Source organism: Polyodon spathula, chromosome 13 (assembly GCF_017654505.1).
Source record: "Polyodon spathula isolate WHYD16114869_AA chromosome 13, ASM1765450v1, whole genome shotgun sequence".
NCBI classification, from domain to species: Eukaryota; Metazoa; Chordata; class Actinopteri; order Acipenseriformes; family Polyodontidae; genus Polyodon; species Polyodon spathula.
Genome location: NC_054546.1, coordinates 23,650,068 through 23,677,453, shown reverse-complemented (window position 1 = coordinate 23,677,453; position 27,386 = coordinate 23,650,068). Strand labels below are relative to the sequence as shown.

The 27,386-nt window shown below is 39.1% G+C and overlaps 1 protein-coding gene across 5 annotated transcripts in view; it reads left to right on the top strand.

Moving 5' to 3' along the window:
- Nucleotides 1–27,386, top strand: part of gbf1 (golgi brefeldin A resistant guanine nucleotide exchange factor 1) — a 219,916-nt gene that overhangs the window by 132,643 nt on the left and 59,887 nt on the right. For all 5 annotated transcript variants that reach the window (XM_041269438.1, XM_041269440.1, XM_041269439.1 and 2 more), the window contains 4 exons: nucleotides 5,092–5,303; nucleotides 7,212–7,310; nucleotides 23,812–24,006; nucleotides 24,320–24,512. In XM_041269438.1, the coding sequence (XP_041125372.1) occupies nucleotides 5,092–5,303; nucleotides 7,212–7,310; nucleotides 23,812–24,006; nucleotides 24,320–24,512 (699 nt within the window). The remainder of the gene's footprint in view (nucleotides 1–5,091; nucleotides 5,304–7,211; nucleotides 7,311–23,811; nucleotides 24,007–24,319; nucleotides 24,513–27,386) is intronic.

The window sequence follows — 27,386 nt, the reverse complement described above, 5'->3', positions numbered from 1 at the left end:
TGCCTTGGGTTTTTTCCCACACCCATGCACATAACTGCATAAAATGTAAAAGGCAATACAATTTAGCAAAAGATACAAAATGAAAAAAAAAAACAAAAACCTGTTTCCCGAATTAAAACAGTATCCAAAGTCAGCATTCAAAATTGCAAAATAGTGCTCGATAAGGCCTAATATCACAGTTCATTTGCAAATGAAAATGCACAAAAGAAAAAATAAATATCGATCACGATATCTAAAACTGTTAATTATTAATGTTTCCATTACCATTGCTTTTTTCATTTGCTTTGTCTTTGGAGGAAGCGCTGTGTAAGTGGACAATAATAAAGACAGACTGATTTTGCATTCCTGGTAACTGCATTAATTTGTTACATATATATAACGGGATTCGTTTTATTCTTAATACAAGGCCGGTAAAATGCGACTGACTTGTATCTGGGTAATGGATATCTTGAGTGCTGACTGTAACAGGACCATGTTAGGTTCTTGATAGACATAGTGTATAAAGGAGTGTGTATTCAATGCGAAATCTGGTCAAAATAGTGTTATACTGCCATTTGGTGGATGATGGAGATGGTTCAGTTTGTAATTTAAAATGCATTGGCTTTGCTGGCGATTTATGTTAGCTGTTATAAAAACAGTATTCTTGTGAACTCAAACATTCAAAATGTAAGCTATTAAAAGCCTTACTTAAATCACTAAAAAGTAAGTAATTTATCATTCAGGAAATTGATTAAAATCTAATTTTTTAGAATGATAATTATGGGACTGTGGCAAAGTGCCTGCCCCTGTGCTATTTATTTGTGTTTTATGTTGTATGTAATGTATTAATGTTGGTGTATAGTCATTGGTACACGGGATATAATATGGGTTATGAGCACGAGTGTTTAAAATGTATAACTATTTAGGCTTCAGGATTGCATAGCACTTCAAGTTCAGGTAAAATGTAATACGTAAGAACGAAGAATTGCACTTAATTCACGTGCAGTTGTACCAAGACTCCAGTTGAATGATTGATTAGCAATCGAGTCTCTGTACAGCTGCATAAAAGAAGCATGTTTTCATTCACGCGGGGTTGTATTTTCGGTGAGTGGAGAACGGGATTGGGGATGGAGGTAATAGTAATTATGATAGCAGCTCAACATGTTTGTCTGTGTAGTCCGTTTTGTTTGTCTCTTTGTTTTGTCTACCAGTGCTGTGTCCTGCGTTTTGTTTGTCTTTCAAACCTTTTATTTTCTGTCTGTTCATTTAAAGCAAGCAAGTGCTCAGCTTCACCAAACTCCACGTCTCTGTGTCTGTTGTTTTGTGTTGGTCCCTCTTTCTGGTCTGACGTCACCCACTACAGCAGTCTTTGTGACATGTGGTGTCATCATGGGACTACCAGCGCCTCCGAGACGCAGACCAGAGTTGGGGGGGGGGGGGGGGGGGGGGTGTGCTTTTGGATTACAAAAACAAAAGAAAGAAATGGGGAGAAGCGAGAGAGGAAAGCAGCAGCAACGACTGCAGGAGGAGGAGGAGGACACAGAGGAGTTCCACCTAAAGGCTAGGAACCCAGGACGATACGACCAGCCGTCACCAGTGTGCCGCCAGTGGGGCATTGCTTTTCTAGCTGTACCTTCCGCAGTTATCAAGAGGAGGAACTAGAGCCCGGATGGGAGGAGCCTGAACGTCCTACATCTGAGTGGGAGGAGCCTGAGTATCCAGTGCCCAGAAGGGGGGAGCACAGGTGTTTACAGCCCACAAAGGGGGAGTCGGTGCGTCCACGGCCCAAGAAGGGGAAGGTAGAGCGTCCACAGCCCAAGTCTCCACCAGCAGAGGAAGAATACCTGCTGTTCCCATGTCATCCAGCAGAGGGAGGATACCTGGGAGGGGTCCCGCCATCTCTGGTCTCATCAGGAGAAGCCCCACCGCTGCCTCCATGCCAGAGGGAGAGGAGCCAATGCTGCTGTCTCCAACACGAGGAAAGCCGCACCAGTTCCCCGCGACCGAGAGAGAGCCGCATCAGTCCCCTATGATGGAGGGAGACTACCTGCTGCTCTTGCCTCCGCCGCTAGGGGGAGATTACCTGCTACTCACACCTTCGCCGCCAGAAACTACACGCTCCTCCTGCTCTCGCTGCCAGGAGGAGACTGCATGTCGCTACCACCACCACCACCAGCAGAGGGTGAATACCTGCTGGGTCCCCTTCCAGCAGCAGAGGGTGAATGCCTGCTGTCCCTCTGTCCACCAGCAGAGGATGAATGCCTGCTGGTATCACTTCCCCCATCGTCACCACACGGAGGAGAGGAGCAGGAGCTGCCTCTGCCTCCATCACCTACCCCTGCAAGTGCGGGAGAGCAGCACCGGCCCCTGTAACAAGGATAGACTACACGCTGCTCCCACCTCTGTCACCAGGAGACTACATGCTGCACCCAGAAGCAGAGCAGCAGGAGATCCCTCTGCCTCCACCACCTTCAGTGGCAGGGGCAGAACAGCAGGAGCTTTCTCTACCTCTGCCATCTCCACCGGAAGGAGAAGAGCAGCAGGAGCTGCCTCTGCTTCTACCAGCAGAGGGTGAATACCTGCTTGCCGCTCCCACCTCCACCACAAGAGGGAGACTTTCTGCAGCTTTCCCCTCTACCACTGGAGGATGTACCAGGACGTGATGCTGGCGATCCTCAGCAGCCCCTACATAGGCTGCTGAGGAAAACATGTGTAAGAGCCTCCCGGCCGCAGTGGCCGCGAAGAGGGCCAAAACCCGCATCCCAGCTTCTCTCGACTCCCTTCGCGTCATCGCTCGAGGATGCCTGTATGACACTGCCCAAGGATGCCTTCACGTCATCGCTCAGGGATGCTTGCATGACACCACCCAAGGATGCTTGCACGACACCACCGAAGAATGCTTGCACGACACCGCCCAAGGATACCTACCTTGCTACTGACAACATTGCCGCCCATGAACCCTTTAAAGTCCCTGTTCTTTGCCTGGGACTTTCAGCAAGACTTTTGGGATTTTAAGGAGGGAGGTGGTCGTTGAGGCCAGGTGTTCTTTGCACAAGGGGGGGGGGGTAGATGTGGCAAAGTGCCTACCTCTGTGTTATTTATTTGTGTTTTATGTTGTATGTAGTGTGTTAATGTTGGTGTATAGTCATTGGTACAAGCGATATAATATGGGTTACGAGCACAAGTGTTTAAAATGTATATTTGTATAAGGCACGAGGATTGCACAGTACTTCACGTGCAGGTAAAATGTAATGTGTGTGCACGGGGAATTGCACTTTATTAATTTACGTGCAGTTGTACCGAGACTCCAATTGAATGACTGATTAGCAATTGAGTCTCGGTATAGCTGCATAAAAGCTGTATGTTTTCACTCACTCTGGGTTGTGTGTTTGAGTGGAGAATGGGATTGGAGACGGAGGTAATTGTAATTATAATAGTAGCTCACCGTGTTTGTCTGTGTAGTCCGTTTTGTTTGTCTCTCTGTTTTGGCTACCAGTGCCATGTGCTGTGTTTTGTTTGTCTTTCAAACCTTTTATTTTCTGTCTGTTCATTTATTAAATGCTGAGCGCAAGCAAGCGCTCAGCTTCACCAAACTCCACGTCTCTGAGTCTGTTGTTCAGTGTTGGTCCCAGTTTCTGGTGTGACGTCACCCACTACAGCCGTCTTTGTGACAGGGACCTATATGATTTATTTTGGTACTGCATTGTGTGAAATCATATTAGGAAAAAGTACAAATTAATAACTTACAAAAAGTTATTTCACAAGAGTATTTTTAACTGAATGCATTTTCTATGATTTACGACCCTTTGTTTGAATGAAGATGGGGAGGTGTCTTTTGAAGTTGTCATCTGCTTACATTCGAAATAGCCAATAAAATTACCTGATGAATCATTTAAAAATGAAATGACTAGGAGAGGTGTCCAGTGGAATGATAATAATCTGAAAGATACGCCTATTCTCAAATGTAATAAAAATGTTTGCAGCATGGAAAATCGGTATCTTTCGCAAACAAATTAAAGCTCTCAAAAAACTCTTGCTCTCTTAAAAGACAATTCTACTCTTGAAAAAACGTCTGTGTGTGTACAATTGGACTGAATTGCTGAAGACTCAACATTCTGACTTCAAGGAACGAAAACTAAAACAGAGCTACTGGACAACAAGAAAACGACTTCTTGAAGAAAAGCTCTTAATTCAAATGATGAATAAAAAGACTGTTGTTGCTAGTAAATCTAAAAGTATGCTAAAATACACAAATAAGTAAACAGAAGACTACAGCAGTTACTTAAACCCAAAGTGATTTTTAAAACTGTTTGCATTGATGCTGCATCACTGGGAACAAACCACATTGAAGCACACAGAAAGAGGAAACCATTTGTTGTATGGGTCCATTGTATTGTAGGACATAGTCCTGAAGAAAAAGCCATCTTGTTTTTTCTTTAACAACCCTGAATAGAGAAGACTACACTTCAGATCTCGAGTTTCTAAATTGAAACATTTTAACGAGAAAAAAGCTGTATACAATAATTCATCATTGCGAGACCGTTGCAACTTTATTCACTAAATATCTTCTGAATTTCCATGGTGGATAAATCGATTGTATGTTAAATTGTGTGAAGTATGACGTAATATTAACCAATGTTACATGATAGAATATATTTAGAATCTTAATTACAACTGAATATATGTTTTATTTGTCTTGAACATGCTTAGTATAATACTTGATTATACATTGAAAATGAATTTACAGTCAAATACAATTACGAATAATAAAAGGTAATAACTTTCAACAGTACTTGTCATTTTGTTTTTGTATGTTGAAACAAGCACTGATCTATGATAACATTGAATTGAATCTAAGTTGAATATTGTCTAAACCTTAAATCATTCGAATGAGTCAATCATATTTATAGCCATAATTTGGTGATTACTGTAAAGTATATATTCATATGTTCAGTGTAACTTTTGATTACACCGGACAATGAATGTAGTTTTTATGGTAATTTCTATTTGAAACCCCCAAATATTAGGCAGTAACACCCTGAAAGTAACAATGTAAAGACAATTGTAGTGCTAATAGAAATAATGAACTTGCTGTTTAACTGCTTCAAACAGGTGCTGCCCTGGTTCCATATGGCCTTCCCTGTATCCGGGAGCTGTTCCGTTTCCTCATCTCCCTAACCAACCCTCACGATCGGCACAACTCTGAGGTGATGATCCACATGGGCTTGCAGCTGCTGACTGTGGGTCTGGAATCCGCTCAGATCTCCAACTACCAGTCCCTCCTCGGCCTGGTCAAGGATGAGCTCTGTCGGCACCTCTTCCAGGTCGGTTATTACAGAGCTGCAATGCATCAGCATCTGAGACCTCAGTGCACTACAGCATGTACCAAGCTCTGTGTCAGCATGAGACCTCAGTGCACTACAGCATATACCAAGCTCTGTGTCAGCATGAGACCTCAGTGCTCAACAGCATATACCAGGCTCTGTGTCAGCATCTGAGACCTCAGTGCTCTACAGCATATACCAGGCTCTGTGTCAGCATCTGAGACCTCAGTGCACTACATCATATACCAGGCTCTGTGTCAGCATGAGACCTCAGTGCACTATAGCATATACCAGGCTCTGTGTCAGCAAGAGACCGCAGGGCTCTACAGCATATGCCAACGCATCAGCATATACCAAACTGTTCTACATTTCATCATTTAATATTTGAATTTGCATATCCCCAGGGTATAGTCACAGTAATAATGCTCCCTCTGTGACTGGATTAGGAGACATCACTTTGACTAATCTTAAATGTCATTAAAGTGCCAACATGTTTACAAATGTATGCCTTTTGTTTCAAAGTGGCATTGTTCTACTTGTCTCTGTATTTGTTGCCAGAAAGTTTACATTTGATTAAAAGCTTATTTATGTTTAGTTTGTCTACATACACATGGTCCATTTCTCATAGACACACCCACGCAAGTCTCCAATGGCTACGGTTACTATAGAAACTGTGTTTGACCCTGGGGAGTATGCTTGTTGAGACCAATATGGACTTGCCTGAGATTTAGGAACAGATGAGATAAGCATAAGGTGTACAGCTAAGCCCCCATGTAGTACAGGAATAGACACAGGATGTCTGCTTTTTACAAATACAGCCTACCAGGGCATTAGCCTAATTGCAGCTAGAATAACAAAAAGAAACAAAAACACAACTATCTCACCTGAAATCTGTTCTTGTCCAAGTGCATGTACCTGTCATGGACAGATGGGTGCATCAGATCCTGATAATTTCTCACTGCTGCTGATGGAATAGCTGAGTAATTAATGAGAAGGAATTGATGTGCTCTAGTAGCTGTGCTTCAGCCAAGACTGGCCCAGCTCATTAGCCTGGCCCTTGACTTTCCATCACCTTTAACTCTGATCTGACTAACCATATTCACTGTTACTTACAGTACTATGGAGCGCCATTTATGCCAAAACTATCCAGCCATTACTTTGTCAGTTTGTTTGTCAGTCCATCAGTGTCAATTTGTCCAGCAATTCATCCATACATTTGTCAATTCATACAGTAATTCATAAACATATTTGTTAATTAATCTAAATTCATTTATTTTTCAGTTCATTAATACAAAAGGCTGTACAGACCTGCAAATATTTTTGCATGACCCTTGTACCACACAATGCTTTGCGCGCAGTGAGACGGAAGTCTTCACTGAAAATCAGTGGAGTCGAGTATTTTGTTAAATAGAGTATCTTTTGAAACGCCCTTTCTAATAAACTGCAATATTATTGGCTGAAGCAGTTTTGAATAAGGCTGGATTTTCATTGGTTAAAATGTTAGTGTGTGCTAGAAAGGTTAGTGTTTTCGGCAAGTGCGAGATTGACAGTTGGAAGTGTGTCTGTTGGGAAGTTTGCAGGGAAGTTCATCTGGTTGATTGGAAATTTGCAGGTCTGTGTTAATGCCTTTCGTATTAATGAATTGACAAATTAATTATTAGATGAATTAACAAATACGTTGATAAATTGACAATTTAAGAAACAAATTGACAAATTAATGGCTGGATAGTTTTGGCGCAAATGGCACTCCGTACAGTATATATGATTAGGTAGTTCAGTATAACAACACACACAAACCAATTTAGTACAAACAACTAGTACCCCATCTATGTGTAAGCTAACTATTAGAAGTAAAAAAAAAGTTTACTAAAAAAAAATAAAAAGTTATTTGTTTTCTTTTAACCCTAGCTTCTGAGTGTGGAGCGTCTAAATCTTTATGCAGCTTCCCTCAGGGTGTGGTTCCTGTTATTGGAAAGCATGAGAGAACATCTAAAGTTTCAGCTTGAGGTAAGATGTTCATCCATCTTTACAGGCACTGCAGAAGGGACACCACTGGAACCACGGTGTAGAATATGATATTAAGAATATGAGTTTTGAAAGTCATACTTGATTTAGAATATTTCATTTTACATGCTGGAATACTCTTTCAATTTTTCAATTAACTGAACACAATATATTAAATTGTCCTCCTGTAGTTCATTTAGTATTGTATATTGACTAGGGGTGTATTTTTTCTGGGTAAAAAATGGCTTATTTCAAGATTTAAACAGGTCCGACATTACAATTTTCTCTTTCCAGTCCAACGTTGGAACCTGTCCGACATAAAAAAGACGTAAAGCACAGGTCTCTAGTTGTTCTTTCAATGGCCGAGTGAGACCGATAGGAGCTGAATATATATTTAAAAAAGGGCATATCTCATCGCCCCATCCACTACAGAGACAACACTGACATAACAAAGGAGGTAGCTGCTTCTGCATCCAGCACTCAAAGAATATCACAGACATTTGCAGAGCTTTTTGGGATGTTGTAGCAATAAAAGAATGACTTTTATCGCATTATTGAGTAGTTTGGTGATAAATCGAGTGATCAAGAGAGGATTTATCAGTGTGCATGTCTGTAAAGAGGTATGTGAAAAATACAGGGAATAAGGTGTGGGGCTTGGCTGGAGATACGGTACTGAGTATACTTTTGCGATTCAATGCCTTTAAACAGCGTGTGTAAAATAAACAGCGCGTGTGAATAAATTGAACCTGATGCGCCTGACGAGCGCTGCATAAATGGACTGCAAAGGGTTAAAGCAAAAAAAATAGCATTGTCACATTCAAAACTCTAGAGTTGTTATGCAACAAATTGTTAAATTGTTAAATTACAGAATATTAATTTTTTTATGTCCACCTTTTTAAAGACATTTTCACCGGTTATGACATAACAGCGAATCCAAAACCGTGCCGACATTACAGCGACTGCCAAGAGAGAAATAGAAATAAACATTGCTAAGGGAGCTAAAACCAATTCCAAAATGTTTTTCCAATATTACAACAGCAAGAGAACATTCAAAGAGGAGATTAAATGTTTAAGAGATACAAATGGCAAAATCGTAGAGGAAGAAAAAAAAATAGCAAATATGTTAAATGATTACTTTTCACAAGTTTTTACAAAGGAAGATACTGACAACATGCCCCACATGTCATCCAGTTCCTGTCCAGTTTTAAATAACTTTAGCATAACTGAGGCAGAAGTGTTAAAGGGACTAGGAGCTCTTAAAATAAACAAATCCCCTGGGCCGGATGAGATCCTCCCAGTAGTACTCAAAGAAATGAAAGAAGTAATTTACAAACCGCTAACCAAGATCATGCAGCAGTCTCTTGACACAGGGGTGGTACCGACAGACTGGAAAATTGCAAACGTAATACCGATCCACAAAAAGGGAAACAAAACTGAACCAGGTAACTACAGACCAGTAAGCCTGACTTCTATTATATGCAAACTTATGGAAACTATAATAAGATCCAAAATGGAAAATTAACTATATGGTAACAGGGTTCTGGGAGACAGTCAACATGGTTTTAGGAAAGGGAGATCATGTCTAACTAACTTGCTTGATTTTTTTGAGGATGCAACATCGATAATGGATAATTGCAAAGCATATGACATGGTTTATTTAGATTTCCAGAAAGCTTTTGACAAAGTCCCGCACAAAAGATTAATTCTCAAACTGAACGCAGTTGGGATTCAAGGAAACACATGTACATGGATTAGGGAGTGGTTAACATGTAGAAAACAGAAAGTACTGATTAGAGGAAAAACCTCAGAATGGAGTGTGGTAACCAGCGGTGTACCACAGGGATCAGTATTAGGTCCTCTGCTATTCCTAATCTACATTAATGATTTAGATTCTGGTATAGTAAACAAACTTGTTAAATTTGCAGACGACACAAAAGTAGGAGGAGTGGCAAACACTGTTGCAGCAGCAAAGGTCATTCAAAATGATCTAGACAAGATTCAGAACTGGGCAGACACATGGCAAATGACATTTAATAGAGAAAAGTGTAAGGTACTGCACGCAGGAAATAAAAATGTACATTATAAATATCATATGGGAGATATTGAAATTGGAGAAGGAATCTATGAAAAAGACCTAGGAGTTTTTGTTGACTCAGAAATGTCTTCATCTAGACAATGTGGGGAAGCTATAAAAAAGGCTAACAAGATGCTTGGATACATTGTGAAAAGTGTTGAATTTAAATCAAGGGAAGTAATGTTAAAACTGTACAATGCACTAGTAAGACCTCATCTTGAATATTGTGTTCAGTTCTGGTCACCTCGCTATAAAAAAGATATTGCTGCTCTAGAAAGAGTGCAAAGAAGAGCGACCAGAATTATTCCGGGCTTAAAAGGCATGTCATATGCAGACAGGCTAAAAGAATTGAATCTGTTCAGTCTTGAACAAAGAAGACTACGTGGCGACCTAATTCAAGCATTCAAAATTCTAAAAGGTATTGACAGTCTCGACCCAAGGGACTTTTTCAGCCTGAAAAAAGAAACAAGGACCAGGGATCACAAATGGAGTTTAGAAAAAGGGGCATTCAGAACAGAAAATAGGAGACACTTTTTTACACAGAGAATTGTGAGGGTCTGGAATCAACTCCCCAGTAATGTTGTTGAAGCTGACACCCTGGGATCCTTCAAGAAGCTGCTTGATGAGATTTTGGGATCAATAAGCTACTAACAACCAAACGAGCAAGATGGGCCGAATGGCCTCCTCTCGTTTGTAAACTTTCTTATGTTCTTATGTTCTTATGTAACAGCGCTATGACATTACCATGCCAAACTACAATTCCCAGAAGACTCCTCGAAGTTCACAAAAGCGACACGGTCAGAGCGGGGTTCACCACATATTTTCTGATTGCAGAAGACTATAGGTTTTTTTCTTTTTTTCCCCCCTATACAGCTCCATCATAAGTAGATTGGTAAATACAATAAAACCTCCATGTAATAAAAGTGTGTTTCTACAAGCATTGTTTATGTGGTTGGGCTGCATATTGATTTTTTTTTTTTTTTCACTTGTTGCAGAATGATATTCAGCACGTTTTTGTATATATTGTAGTTTTAACTTTGTTTAACTTTATATTGTTGTCCTTGCTTCTCTGCCCTGTTGTATCCCTTCTGAACCCACTGTTTTATTTCTAGCATGATGCTTTTATCCAGAGTGAGTTCACTTTTGTTGTTTGAAATGAAAATGTTGTAGTTAGATAATTCCCCTTCATGTACTTGCTTGGCATGTAGTTTTTATTATTATTATTAGGCTTCCTGGCCAGAGTGGCCTTGAAGCCTATTGTTGTTGTAAGGATTCTTATTATTATTTTCTTTTTCTTTTCTTTTTGAAGCCCTGTTGCAACTGAACAGCATCCATACGAAGGAACAATTTAAAAAAAAAAAAAAAAAAAAAAAAAAAACTGCTTTTAAACCAGAAAACAATCGAACAATACAATGTACAATACATGAGCTTTGCAAGTCACACGGGTACAGTTTGTTTAAAAATTTGAATTAAGTTATATTTACGACTGAACTGTGTTAAAACAACAATCACAGATCCTGAGTGTGTTGCATTTAAGCCGCGCATGTAACGCATGAAAGTGTTGGCGCAACTTTGGAACTATCTTTAATTGAACTAATTATTTTAGGTAATGGAAAGTGTAGACAGAACTCTTCACAATTGCTTGCTCTATAAAATACAATTGTAACAAGGAACATTGCATGGTTATTAATGGAGAATCTCCCCAAAAAGCAGACATTTTTGTATATTTGGAGCTGTATGAAAAGCATTTCTGCCGTAATATTTGTTTACTTAAAATAACCTTGTGTAAGTGCAGGCATATACAGAACTGTACACATACTGACACACACACTGTAATAGTAATATAATAAACAATTACTGTGATCTTGGGCTGTACAGAAATGTAATGTAAACTTAGATTCCCTTTCAATTCGAAGATGGCCACCAAAACATTGTTATGGGATACCTTCCTGCCTATTGGTAGGTGTCACTGAGCTCTTTCTATCAAAGCTGCCGATAGGCCCTCTCCCCTCAGTGACCCCCTCGGTCCCCCCTCCCGAGGGTACTTAACTGCACGCAGGGGAGATTCAGGGGAGATTCGCTTCTCACGATTGGTACGGTAAGACCTCTCTGTGTTGCATTGAACCTTTTTTCTTCTAAAAAGTGCTGCGTAAGCTACTGCTAGTTTCCCTGCACTATGTGCTGAAAGCTGGCCTTCACCGCTTTTCCCGGAATCAGTAGTTTAAAAAATTTGTTGCCTTTTTATTCTATTTCTAACCATCAGCACCTGCTCGATCAGCTGTCAGGCTGCTTTTTTCTGTCTGTCTGTCTATGTACAGTAAGTATTATTGTTAAGGATTATGTGTTTTTCACCCTTTCTTACTTTGGAGTGCGCTATTACTCCACGGGGCTGGGCTTGCCTTGTCCCCACTGTCGAGTCAGCCCACTAGCCGCCTGCAGGCCGCAGGTCTGGCCTTGTTTTGATTGTAGCTGCACTTCACTGTGCTTGCGTGGAGGACTAGCTGCACCAGTAGTGTATTCTACCTCACTCTGCCCTCGGTGTGTCTGCACCTTTGCTGCCTGAGTGCTTCAAAACACGGCTGAGCCGTATGGTGGCTCGCAAGGCCATTGGCTTGGTTATCACACTGAACCGGGAGAACCTGTTCCACGTTCCTATGGGTCCAGCACACAGGCAGTATCTCCGCTCCGCCTTATAGGGGAGCGTCCTGAGTTTCCATGCGGTGATTCGGCCTCTCCTGACCCCCACACGTTTCAAAGTGCATGGATGCCACCCTCACTCTCTTGCGGTGGCAAGTGATCAGGGTGATAAATTGCCTGTACGACTGGTTGATCTGCCCAGTCACAGGAAGGACTGTTGGCCCACACAGCTATTTGTGATAAAGTATTTGTTTGAGACTGGGTCTCCCCGTAACGATGCTAGAACCAATTACCAGGAAGCTTACCTGTCGGACGACAGAGTAGCAGCTCTCCAGCACCAACTCTCCCCGTTTCGATATGGATAGAGGGTGCCCCTTGTCTTGTGCCACAGCAATGTCAGCATGGGGATGGGTTTACTGCACATGCGCCCCCTGTTAGCGTGGCTCAATGTGTTCCGTCTGCATCCCAAGCAGGACAGATACCGTTAGCTGACAGTGTGTCTTGCTTGCTTGCCAGCCCTGCGCTGATGGAGGGTTACCTCTCCCCTGTGCCAAGGAGTCCAGATAGGAGTAGTTTCCAACCGGATGCCTCCAACTCAGGTTTGGGTGTTAGTCTGCGAAGGCAAAGGAGTCAGCGGACCCTGATCGGGCCATTGGACATTCCTGCATATCAACATGCTGGAGCTGCAGTCAGTGTTCCTTGCCCTCCAGCATTTTCTACCCGTGGTGCTGAACAGACATGTGCTGATCTTCACAGACAGTACATCAGTGGTGGCGTATATCAACCACCAGGGTCTCCTTCGGTCCCCGGGGTTGCATTGCCTAGCTTTCAAGCTTCTGATTTGGGCCCAACAGAACCTACTGTCCCTACGGGCGACGCATGTTCTGGGCATGGAGAATCGGGCAGCGGACCGCCTCTTGAGGGAGGGCCCGCATCCGTCGGAGTTGCGGCTCCACCCTTAGGTGGTGGAGCGCATTTGGGAATGGTTTGGGAAGGCGCAGGTCAATCTCTTCGCCTCGGTGGAGACGACACACTGCCACCTATGGTACTCCCTCCACCGTTGCGGCAGTCCACTCGGCATCGACACCCTAGCCCACGTATGGCACAGAGCGCTCCTTTACGCGTTCCTGCCTCTGCCATTGCTCCCGGCCTTTCTCGAAAAGGTCTGGTCAGAGAAGGTGTCAATTCTCCTAGTGGCCCCCAGGTGGCTCAGGAGAATGGTTTTCATCCCTGTGCCAGCTATTGAACGGCCCGCCCTGAGAAATCCTGCTTTGCTGGGATCTTCTCAGTCAGACAAGAGCCACACTTTGGCACCTGGATCCGGGCAAGCTCTCTCGTGATGGCACTGGTACACGTTTCCCTTAATGATGTTTTGGTGGGCATCTTCGAATTGAAAGGAAACGTTAGTTTACCTACCGTAAACCTGGTTCCCTGAAAGAGAAGATGGCCACCAACCGCGAGGTTGCTTCGGTCGACATCACGGTTTCATCGCAAAAGAGAGCAAATCTCCCCAACGTGATCTCGGGTTGTACAGAAATGTTTTGTTGTTTTTTTGTTTTTGTTTTTTTAACGCAGTTGCAGTTGGACAGAAGCCATTCAAAATGCTTTTTAAACCAGAAGACAATCGAAACAATAAAATATATAATGCATGAGCTTTACAAGTCACATGAATACAGTTTGTTTAAAAATCGGAATAAACTTATTTTTACGACTGAACTGTGGTAAAACAACAATCACAAATCCTGAATCTTTGTGAGCGTGTCTTTCATTGAACTAATTATTTTAGGTAACGTAAAGTATTAGCAGAACTCTCCAAAATCGCGAGCAATTTACTTAAAGTAACCTTGTGGACATGAAGGCATGTACAAAACAGTACACATACTGACACACACACAGTGTAAGTAGGTTTGCCACCTTTTCCACAGACCAAACCCGGACATATTTCTCAGTCAGCCTAGCTCTGTCAAAACTGCAGCTGTAATACAGTTTAACACAATACCACTAGATCTCAGTACAAATCAATAATCATGCAGTATACATGGTATTGTGCTCTTGATATTTCTAGCACTTGAACTTGCAGGCCTGAAAAATAGTAGCTGTATCACGGTAGATCAGAGGCTAATCTTACCTGAGACAAGTAGCTGTGGTGACGGGTAACACTGTAGTAAGTGTTTTTTTGAGGGTTTGTTTTTTACAAATAATTTCTGAGCCTGAAAAGGATGTTTAAATATTAACAAATGTTATTAGTAGACGTTAAAAACTATGGCACTGTTGGTTGTGTGTCAGTAAAAAGAGACGGAATGAGTCCAAATATACTCAAATTTAATTTGGGTTTTTCAATGTTACTACTGGCTACCGCTTAATATACAATGTTTATACTTATAAAATGGCTTGGATAAATTAAATGCTGTGATTGATTGAACAAGATCACATGACCGTGCGGTAATAATTGTCTTACCGCACGGCTACTTACCTGATCTATTAATATTACTACGCCTTATTAGTAACAATATCTAAACAGTTTTTCTGTAGGTAAAAATGTCAACATACAACTGAAACAGCATTTAAATCACTGAGCAATCTGGTTTTTTTCATGTCTGTTACTAAGAATTGCAGAAAAATTGTCAAATATACTGTGGTATTTGTCTAGTCAGAGAAAAGAACAAAGAAAACTCTGAGGCAAGCAGTAGCAGTAATACTATTCAAAAGCCATCTGAGAAATCACCACGTAAGTCTCGCTCAGCATGTAATATACTGTAACTGCAGTAGGGAGGAAACGATTTTTCTATAGTACGATCTATTGTGATTACGAATATTCGTGAATCGTATCGTTAACATTTTAATTATTCGATAATCGTAGAAAACGATAGTCACATACTCACTAAACGTGACTGGACGCAGAACAGATGTTTTTCTGTCCAAATATGGGTACAATCATCGGTGTGTACTAGGGCTGCTATGATTAAATCAAAATATACATCAATATAAATACTTGATAATCGAGTCAATAATTACATTTTTGTAGCGCGCATAGTTAACAACATTTATTTATGTTTATCAACGAAACTGCACGAAGGCCCTGCCCTGCCTTACTATTTACAGTATTTCTGCCAAAGACAAGCCGTGGGCGTGCACTTCTTCGCTTGATCGTGTTAACTAGCACCTGATTTGCTGGTCCCGTCCTTCCAGCGAATCAGTTCTTTGTAAGTACGCCCCTCTGTGTATTCACTGTGCAAAAAAATAAATAAATAAAAATGCACCACCTTGTATTCCTGGCAAACAGCCTGTAAATAAATTGTGCACATTGAAAAAAAAAAAAAAAACTTACTATATATAGTTTCTCTTCTTTGAAGTTTCAAAATGAACTGTTATGTAATATAACAATATTCAATAACGTTAAAAATAAATGATCAGTGATGTTAAACGCAATTTTGGAGTAAGGATCTCAGCTAGTGGGTATGCAATTAGTGGTAAGTAAATCAATTTGTTGTTGTTGTTGTTATTATTATTATTATTATTATTATTATTATTATTATTATTATTATTATTATGTTTTAGGCCAGGATTTCCTCATTGTGTTTCACATATAGTGAAGGTTAGGTGGTACGGTATTAACAAGATGCAATGCGTGAAGTATGTTAAACTTGCAAAGCTTGTTGCGGATGTTGTGTTTTGTTTTTCTCACTTGACGATACCCAGGCGTAATTACCCCTCGCATTTCTTGTTCTTGTGCACAAGCTTTTACTGAACTGCAATGACATTAAAATAATAACGTCACAGGGAGAGGAATGCACTGAAAATGGTACAATCATCTATTTACTAGAACAAATATATTTTGTGTGCCCAATTAATTGCTATTTTCAGGCTTAACTGACAGCCGTAGTGTGTACATTCACTACAAAAAATATATATAGCGGGGAAATACAGTACCATGGGATGTACATCCAATCCGCAGAATGTGGCAAAAGCACAACAACGAAAACAGGAATGTGCCCTTCCGTACTTGGCACCTGGTGGAGTTAAAAGACGTCAGCATTCAACAAGCAAGGTCACCTTAATAATGCACTTTTTTTTTTTTTTTTTTTTTTACCAGTGTGGCGCCCTCCCTGTACTGTACTCCGTTCCACCCTAAATTATCAGTATATCATTTCAATACGTTCATTAAAATGTACGTTATAGGTTATTATGCCACCAGGAAAACAGGCTACCTCAGGTAAAGTTGATAACGGTATTGAAATTTGTTTTCTTAAATTATAAATGAAGTAACGACAAAGGAATATGCATAAAGAACAGCATGCCCATACTGCTTTATTCCATACTTACAGGTTGTAAGTATGGAATAAAGTACAAAAAAATATTTATTTTGCAGACTGTTTGAAAAAGAGTTGAGAATAGTTAACAGTATATGTGTGTAAAGCAAGTACTTTAAATGTATTGAAAGAAATACAGATGCTTCATATTTTGTAATTATGTACTGTTTAAGTACATTTAAATAAATAAATTAAATGTATAAATAAAGCAGTTGGAAGAAAACTTGCAGTCCCATTTTGACAGACTTAAATAAAGGGATCATTTTTTGCAATTATTAAAGATGGTAACATAAGGACAATTTCATTAAAATGGTTTTTCTTCCACCTGTGTTCTAGTCATTATTTTCACTCTTGCTACAATCTTGCTCTTTTTTAATGTCTGTAGCTTCCTTGTGTTGTAGACCATATCTCACAGAGAAAAAAAGTAATTGAAAAATAACGACTACTGGAAATTTACTATCGTTTCATCCTTAATATGCAGCAGTGGCACTACTTAAATATCACAACAGATATATCTCACCACTACCCTCCGATTTCAGAAACATATTTTAAACAAGGTCGGATTTGGAATCGTATTCTGTTGTGCTCGCCGTGGACTGGAAGGACTGCAGCACTGCACAAACTGACACGGAAGTCGTTTAGTCCACATATTATCTAATGCTGGTTTACAATCTAGGGAAATTATGCTGGTTATCAGTAACGGTCTGAAAACAGTCTCAGAAATTATTGGTCATCTTCTCTTGAAGACCGCAAAGCCTTGAGTAGGATCATTTCTACAAAAAATTAAAAAAAAAAAAACACTCGGAAGCCCCTCCCTCGAGTGCCAGTGCAGTGCAGTGTTTGGCTGTTCCATGAGTCTTCCCTCAGAAGTGGGAAATCAGTCTGCTTTCAATTCACAAATGTCATTTCATCTCATTCATCTCGTCTCGAAAAATGTTACTATAAATGGCAATGTTCATTGTAATGTTTATGGCAAATAAAAAAGAAAGTACAAAATATGTTACAATCAAACAGTCTTCAGGGACTATTCTCAGTGAAAGGATACATAATATATTTCTTATTTTTTTTTCCCTAAAAAAGCCAGTTTGTGTAATTATTTTCTTTTTTTTTTTTGCTATTTTATAAGCAAAATAACTCACTCCAGGTGTGCGGCAAGACAATTCTTACCACGCTTCCTGGGTGGTTGAAGGCACTTGGTCTGCGGCCTTATGCCTCACAACGCACCCAGGGCATGCAGTAAGAATTGTCTTTTACAGCACACCCTGTCGTGGGTTATTTCTTATATGCAAGCACACATATATGGTTTAATTACCATTAGATATCATAAGTAAACCATATTTTACTGTAAAGGTTATGTATTTAATCACATGCTGATCGATGTAATGTAAAGCAGTATTCAAATGCTGGGGACACAGTAGGATGTACAGATCAGTGCAAGACACAGGGCTCAAATTTGTGAGCTTTGCGCGCGCGACCAAGCTTGGTCTCAGTGATAACATATAAATTTGCACTCGCCATTGACGACTGGGGAAGTGGGCAGGTCAGATACAAAATAAGTTAGTCATATTGTCATTAAAACCATAGAGTAGCTGCTATTGCCACTGATTGCAAACACTTTTAGATTTTTTGTTTATTTCATATAGCACATTGACAGTGTTCATAGGATGTGTAGAAAACAGAGGTTTACTTTCACATTCATAATATTCCTGATAAAAAATGATATTGCCTAATAGGGATGGTACGGTATAAAATGTACACGGTATGATAACCATTAAAAAAAATAAATAAATAAATAAATAAATACTGTGATAATCTTATTATTACGGTATACAGTACATCACGCAAGTTATAAAATAAAAGCTTAAAGAAAGACTAATGTAAATCACTTAAATTACTGTAATTGACAAAAATAAAACCAACAAATCACACTTCCTTTCATGGAATGATGTAAACATTTGGTATTTAGTATTTTACTATGCCAAATAACTTGGTATGTTTCTTTTTTATAAAGACAATCATAACTTTAAAAAACAAAACAAAAAATAAATAAAGTTGTACATTCAATGTTATACTACAACAGTATTAAGATTTATTTGCTCAAAATGATGTGGTGCTGTAGTTTGTTAAAACATTTTAACATATAAAATAAATAAATAAATACTTTGTTTAGCTGATGGTAAATAGAATTGGGAAATGATCAGTCTTATTGCTTAACACAAACATGTACCACAGGTTATTATTTAAGAGCAGAGGAGTTGTTTATTTTTTCAACTGGATTAATAAAAAATGTGTTATTGGATTTAAAGCTACACGTTAGTTACGACATTGCACAAGTAAGCTTCCAATGATTATTACACATGTGGAGTTTGTAAAAAAAAAATAAAAAAAAATCTTTGCTTACCTAAGAGAATTAAATTGGAATAGTGTTATAACTTGTTTAAACAAAGCTACGTTGATAATAAGTAGGCTATCCTGCTGCAGTCGTGGGTCTGTGCTAATTTTAATTGAGACAGTGGTCGTGTTCTTATAGCGCAGATTTCTGCAGTTCTACACAGTGCTGCACAGAATCACGGAGATGCGCTGTAGACGTCACTCAACGCCCACAGAAATCTGTGCAGATTTTGCATAGCCCAGTGCAGATTTTAAATGTTACTGCGGGAGGTTAGCTGTGGCTGTGAACCAAAGGGACAATGCAAAGATCATAAGTGACCTGCTAATCATAATGCAAATAACCTCTAAAACTACTGCTGCCACCTTGTAGCGGAGGCGAATGACATTTTATCATTCTACAATGAAGCCTTGAACAGCCTTGTCAACGCTTTATTAATAAATAAATCAATTATTTAAACAAATATAATGTACTAAATCAGTGATAACTGATGTATAATTTTACAATAAAGTTAATGTTAATCAGTTACATTAAACTGATAATCAAGACAAATGTAAATATAGCACGTTGAAAATGTGTGCTATGCTGCAAGGTTTGGAGAAGGCGTTTCTCTAAAAGCTGTGTTTGATGTCAAAAAGCAAGCAGCCAAGAGCAGCCGGCGCAGCAAGCTCTGGGTAACAGAACGCAGCAATTGAAACGTGAATTCTGTGTCGTTGACCGTTTCCTTCAAAAACCATTATCAAAATACAGTATCAATTCACAAAAAGATCTTCCTCAGACAATTTGCTAAGGCTGCAAGTACTGTCACTTGATTTAGAAGAAGTGTGTTTGCAGTTGAAAAATACGTTAACAGTTGTATAAAGGAATTATGATAATTGCGGTGTAGAATTAAAGGATGGGAATTAATATCGTGGTGTACTTAGACCGAAAAACCGGTATACCGACCCATCCCTATTACCTTACCCTGCAACATGTATTGTTTAATACAAATAATACATCTAATAGTAAATCATATAATGGTAATGAAAATAATATATAGTGTACCCACTTTATTTTTTTATATTGACATTTTTTCATAACATTACTGTGATCTGGGGCTGTACAGAAATTTGACAGCCGGGGTATTTAAAATATGCAGCTGAAAGTTCCACAGCGCGCTCAATGCACTCTATCACAACTAATCAGAAGTAGTAATCACAATTAATACTAAATCAACATTTATAAAATACTAACCGTTACCCTACAAAAAACACACACTATAAAATGAGGCTTTCCAATTAACAAAATGGTAATATGAGATCTTGTGCTACTGTAAACGTCTGGAAGTCTTAAAGTTGCCTGCAACTTCTAGTTAGGCTTCCAAGCAGAATGGCTGGAAGCTTATTGTTCAAAAGATTATTATTATTATTATTATTTTCTTTCCTTCCGCCACAGTGGTAAGTCTTTAACAGCCCATAAAATGAAAACAGTTGCTGGTAGAGACTCGCCGTTTTTGTCATTCCAAGATGGCCTACAGGGATCAAATTTGCTTATAATTCCTTAGAAAGTGCAGAAAGGGTCATGGTTACTATGTAAGACATATAGTAAACCATACATGTTCTATGAAAATATGTCCATGCCAGTGAACTCTGACCTCAGCTAAAGTTCAAATGCAAAAGTTGATTATAACTCCTTATAGAGTGCAGATAGGGCCATAGTTACTATGGAAAAGTTATAGCAACCCATGTTTGCTCTATAAAATTATGTTAACCTGTGTCGTCTGACCTTTTCTAACGGTCAGATGGCTTGTTACTCATTAGATAGGAGGGCCATGTTTACTATGGAACACATATTCTAATGTTTCGCTAGTGCCTTGGAAGCTTTATAATTGCTGGCAACTCTAGTTGTTTTTTTGTTTTTTTTCTTCTTCCTACAAAATTACAAATGCCTAAAACTTTTAAATGGCTGTACCAAAACTCACGAAATTTGGCAAGGATGTAGAGGACTATGGGACGTTGTGCCATGGTCAGTGTGGTAGCCTTTGGTCACATGGTGTGGCAGGCATTTCGGATTTACTGAAAATGTTGGTCAATATTCAAGTTTTCTCATGAAAGGTAGATAGTACAACTGAAAGTTTTTGTATGTAGTCCGCTTGTATCCATGATCGATTGTACTTGAGGAAAAATGGATCGGTCACATGGTGTGGCGGCCATGTTGGATTTTGCGTAAAACACTTAAACGACAACTTCTCATGACCCCTTTGGCCGATTGACGTGAATCTTGGTTATACGTTATCTTTGTAGTGTCCTCTAAAAAAGATATTCAGGAAAAGTTTCTACATGAACAAACATGGCCACAATGAACCAGTCAATATGGGTGACATGCCAGTTTTGCACATTTTTCACCCTGAAATGACACATTCTTACCACTGGGGACAGCTATTACCATGGAAAACAGCACAGTCTAGGAAAAATATTTCTTGAAGCAGCCATTTTTTTGCTGGCTAGAACAGTTTCACTAACTCGTAACTTAAAACACGGTAATTACACTGGAAAAGCTGATATTATTTTACACATACACACAGTACAGTATACAGACGCATACTGTAAACTAAGAAAACATTTTTTGTAGCCCTATTGCAGCTGTACAGCATCCATACGAAGAAAAAAAAGTGCACCATGCTTTTTAAACCAGAAGACATTCAAAACACAAACATGTATAGTACATGAGCTTTACAAGTCACTTTAGTACAGTTTCTTTAAAAATCGTAATAAAATTATTTTTACGACTGAACTGTAGTAAAAACAACAATCCTGAATCTGTTTCAACGAAGCCGGCCGTGTAAGCCATTTACATTTTTCTTTTTTAAATACATATTTCAGTGTGTATTCGTTCTGTAGACTCTAACTTACTGTATTTAGTACTACCTCTTTAAATGTATTAGCAAAAGTAATATAATTTGACATCTGGTAGCCAATGTGTTATTGCCAATTGTGCTGTTTGTGCAGTTTTCATTGTGTTCATAAAGTTTATTCAAAATCTGCTGTTGTGTAATGACCTACTGAAATCAAATTGCACAATGTCAGCATACAGCTTGTCATTAAAACCATAGAGTAGCTCCTATTGCCGCTGATTGCAAACACTTTTAGATTTTTTGTTTTGTTTCACATAGCACAGTGACAGCGTTCATAGGATGTGTACAAAAACAGAGATTTACTTTCAAATAGCTGGTAAAAGGAAAAGTACATAAGCAAATTCATACTGTATTTAATTTTTTTCGTGTAGATTGATTCGTAACAGTGATTAAACCAGAATATATTCGGGCTGGCTTTACAGTGGATTAAGGCACGCGTATTGACCAACCAAGGCAACCAAATTTTTTAAAGCTAGGAGCTAGATGCCCATAAGGATTTTGGCCAAATTTAAGCCCTGACTAAACAGTACATTTCTAATAAATTGATAGTGGAAATCCTTTAAGCAACTAATATATCAATAATTGGAGAGGCATTTGCTAACTCTTAGTCTTAAAACTTAGCTATCGTTCACTAACAACACAGTGGAATGATCACAGTATCATGTAGTAATTGCAGCACAGTATTGCCACATGTGAAAACTTTTAACAATAAAGCGAAACTAAAACGCTTTAAATTTAAAAGTGTTTAATAACCAGCAAGCACAGGCAAAATCAGCTTATTTTATATGGTGCAGAACTAATTTATTTTCACATATTGTTTAGGGACTTTGCGATATCTTCACGGTGGGCAGTAATAACAATCCAAAGCAAATTTGCTCCATTGTTAAAGATATTCTAACAAGTCTGGCATAAACAATTTTGTCTGCTACTTAATTAACCCTTTGTAAAAAACTAAATAACACAAACTGCTTAACCTAAAAAAGAATAGTTCTACAGTACACAGCCTCTAAGAGTTTCTGATCGCATCGTGAATTCCAGATTTCCTAAATCCATTGATAGAAAAGTCTGGTCTGCTTTTAATTTTTTTAAGCAAATTGGCTTCATCACTTACTGGAATTCTCTCACTTTGACAGCCGACACATTCTTTCCCTTGTCAAGCGTGCGCTTCCTGTGCTGCATACCACCAGTCTGTCAGAGGGCTGGATTGTACACTGTATGCCACACTCTGATTGGTGGAAGTATTATTGGCGATCCAGTCAAAACCGCCAATAAAGCCAAAATGAATGCCACTCCAAAATGTCCTGTTATACGCTATGTCAAAGAAAATATTAAATGAAGGTTGGTCTTTCTTAAGTGTTTCACTTAAAACAGGACATTAGGTCATCCGGGTTTGTTAATTCCTTCCACACGGACGCAGATGCCAATTCCTGGACAGGTGGCAACCCTATCTGTAAGTAATAAAAAACAACGAAGTATCACTGTACTGCGCATAAACCAAACCAGAAAGAAAATGTATGTTTGGACTTTAACTAGGTGTTGGTGCAAGTTTGCTTTTTTATATAATTATAAGTATATGAAAAACTTAACAGAATAGCATAGTCTGTAAATACACTTGAAACAGTGAGTGTCGCATGGCTATCGATGAACAACTCCCCAAAAATCAGACAATTTAGTTATTGGCGAATCATTGCATTAAATAAGCTATACAATATTTATAAAAAAATTTAAAAAGTATGCCCCCTTTATTTTTTTAAGAGTGTAAAATTTATTTATTTATTTTTTTTGTTTTTTGCCATTTTTTCATAACATTACTGTGGTCTGGGGCTGTACAGAAGTTTAACAGCCAGGGTATTTAAAATATGCAGCTGAAAGTTCCACAGCGCGTGCAGTGCACTCTATCACAACTAATCACAAGTAGTAACAGTTACAACATGCTCTCCTCCATACACGTCAAATCAGTTGAAATAATCAGATATGCATCACACTCGTTTAACCGTCACTAAAGCCAACATTTTAAAGGGTCGGATATGTGAGTGACGGTAATAAGGCAGTATTCATTTTTTGTATTTATACAAAAAAGATACATATTTACACTGTTCTTTCAGAAATAGGAATTTTCACAGGGAATTACATGGCAGCGAAATCTGTGTTAATCGTGAAAAAATGCAGCCTTAATGATCCTATTTCTTTTTTTTTTTCAGTTGTATTTAAAAAAACTGATGGACATAATCCCTTCTGAAAATCCTAAGCTGCCGTATGAAATGAAGGAGATGGCCCTGGAGGCGCTAGTGCAGCTCTGGAGGATCCCTGGCTTTGTCACTGAGCTCTACATCAACTATGACTGTGACTACTACTGCTCCAGCATGTTCCAGGAGCTCACCAAGCTGCTGTCCAAGGTAGGCAGCCGCATCAGAAACATGCCACTTGCAACAACTGCTTCATCTTGCAGGATCCACTTCTTAAGATTAACACCAAGGAGAGCATTTGTTTTTTCATAACTTGTGTGTGTTGTCTGTGTTGTTTTCCTGTATATAAAGTGTATAATGTTCAGAAACCTTTTGGTCTCTTGAGTGGTTGCTAGGAGCAAGTTTGACTGAAAGAAACCAATGCTGGCTGCTTTTGTGTATTAAAAAAAAAAAAGAAAAAATTCAGTTGAGGAAATCAAATTCCTCAGTGGTTATCCCACCATGTGCTTGTTTGTCTTTTTAGAATGCATTTCCAGTCTCCGGGCAGCTCTACACCACCCATCTTCTGTCACTGGAAGCTTTATTAACTGTGATTGACAGCACGGAGGCGCATTGCCAGGCTAAAGTCTTGAACAACACCACCCAGCAGGAGAAAGCAGACACGGCCAAATCTGCCATGGATAGTACTATAAGCAGCAGCACAGACAGATCCAATGGTAAGCCCTAATAGCTGGATTGATTTTGTCATTGCACTTTTGCAGTAATATTTCATTTAATCTTGGTTAAAAAGGTGGTGTTCATGTGTGTTTTTGAAAATTGCAAATTTATTATCATCATTATTATTCACTGTGCCACTCGCCAGGAATTTGCTGATTTGGAGTTAAGCTTGCACTCACCAGGAATTGGCTGATTAATTTACTTGCCATAATTTCTCATTAATGGCAGTAAAGGTAATGTACATGAAGTCCCCCACTCTTTAATTAACTGACTTGACAGGATGACAGACTTGACAGACTGCAGTTCAAAAAAATCATGTTTTTATTATAAATTAACACAAAATAAAAGGGCACAAGGGCCAAAATAAAATATATTTAAACACAAATAACCAAACAAAAAGCAAAACATACAAAAATAAAGATTTCCAGGCTGGGCAATGCCTTCACTGGATTTAGAAAATTGAAAAATCACAACCAACAAAACACCAACCTGCTTCCTCAACTCCCTCCTCCTAATGGGAAGCAGAGGCCTCCTTTTATGTCAGGTGGCTGGGCACTGATTGATCGTTAATTAAGTTAATCATTTAATCAACTAATCAACCCCAGCCACCTGAACATAATAAACCCAGGCAGGTAGGGGAAATTAACCCCATCCCTGCCAATTTCTAAACAGCAGAGCTTTGCTCTGCCACATGACTATTTACAGTAAATACTGCCTACAGTAAATAAATATATACTTCTACTGCACTACTGTTGTGGGGCTGTCATAATAATTGCACATACGGCACACTACCCATAAAAAAAAAAAAAAAAAAAAAAAAAAAAAACTATAGGAATTTGTATTTCAATCCCATTGTACTGAGGCTCCAGTATACAACAAGCTTGGGGTTTTTCAATATTTAAGCACTTAAGCAGCAGATTCATTCATTGAAATGTTTTCAAAAACCAAAACAGCATTTTCTAAACTTCCTCATTGATTTATTTTATCCTGGCTTATAAAAAATGCCTCAACCCTTTCACTGCCATCCTGCTTTGGAACACGGTGCTGCCAGCCTGCCCAACCAAGATGGCCGCCAAGAGTCTGACCTGCGCAAAAAAAAGCTGCTCTCTTCCTTTCCTGTCTTCTCCCTGTCAAAATATTGCACTTGTCACTAAATTTTCACCTATAAGTATATTATAATCAGATCAACGTTGCTACATATGCAACTATAATTTATGTATGAATTGCTTTTTTTCCCTCAAATGTCAGGTTTTCCTCACATAAATGCATTAGAAAATGTTTCTGCTTATTACCTTAAATATTACAGAAATATCTGAATTAATATTTTATGCATATTAATGATTTTTTTTCAACTTCATTGTTTACTTATTAGTATTAACTACTTCAGTGTAGGAATAAACATTTTATAAACAAAAAAAGTTAATGTTTAGCGTTTGGAAATTCTTCTTATTCTTCTTATTAATTGATTATTTGGCTGACGTTTCAGTGTAAACTTACTTGTTACTGTTTGTAGACTAACTTTGTGTGGTAAAGCTCAAAGCTAGGGGCTGGGCAATAGCGCTGGTTGATCTGAGCAGGTTTTGTAGTAAAACCTGACTTTTTAGGTCCCTGATCTGAACATCGTCTCTCTGTCAGAGCAGACTTTACAGTAAAGCTTTGATTTTTCATGCTGTCTAAGGAAATGTCTCCCTAATAGTCTAGCTGGCACTAATGGCATGTCTATCACTAGGGCTGGTCCTGCGTTTCTTGCTGTAACCCCATTCAGTAGCCTCTGCACAATCCTCTCTCTGAACTCAGCAGCCGTCATATTTCCGTTTGTGCTTTTCTTAAAAATGAGGAACGCGTTCACTAACACTACCTCTGTTGCATGGTGATATACACGGTGGTACCATTTGACAGAGCAGTGCTGAATGCTGTAGTAAGAGCAGAGCTGGTCAACTCTCTCTACACCTCCCATGTATCAATTATAATCCTCAATGCTCTTTGGATTTCGGGTTACTCAAAACCCTTTTTGCCCCTTGCTGGGGATTCTCTTTGAAATCACTGATGTGTCATGCATGGTAGAAAGCAAAGTAACTGTTGCTGCATCTTTGAAAGTTGTAGGTAAAAGCGGCCCTTTCTTCAAAAACAACGGGGGATCTCCCGACTTCATTTTATTATTTTTGAATTCCTGTGGCATGCATTTTCGAATTACATTGACGGTGCCACATGCACCGGTATTTTTTTCATGCAGTGTCTCATAGAGAGCCTGGAAAGTGTAAAAGTTGTCGTTGTACACTACATGGCCCTTTCCTAGCAGTTTTGCGGTGTTCAGCAGCAGCAGAACTACCCTATAACCAATTCCCACATCTTTATCGTAGGAATATGCTCCTCCGGTGTACACATCCCATGCATAAGTGTAGTTTGTGTGTGAGTCAGCGAGGAAAACATTTTTTATTCCAAAACGGTGACGTTTGTTTGGAGTGAACTGTCGAAAAAAGAGTCATCCACAGAAAGATATTATTGACTCCCTGTGACAAAATGCCCGCCCCTGTGTGTGTTTTCTGTATATGTTACGTGTGGTGTTGTTAAATGTTGGTGTATAGTCATTGGTACACAGGATATAAACGCGTCTATGTAACACACGTGTTTGAAATGTATATTTGTATTTAGGCACGAGGATTGCACAGCACTTCACATGCACGTAAAAAGTAATATGTGAGCACGGGGGATTGCACGTTATTAATTCACGGGCAGTTGTACCGAGACACCAACTGAATGATTGATTAGCAATTGAGTCTTGGTACAGCTGCATAAAAGCATGTTTTCACCCACTCGCGGTTGGGTGTTCGGTGAGTGGAAGACAGGATAGGAGAGTGAGGTAATAATTGTGA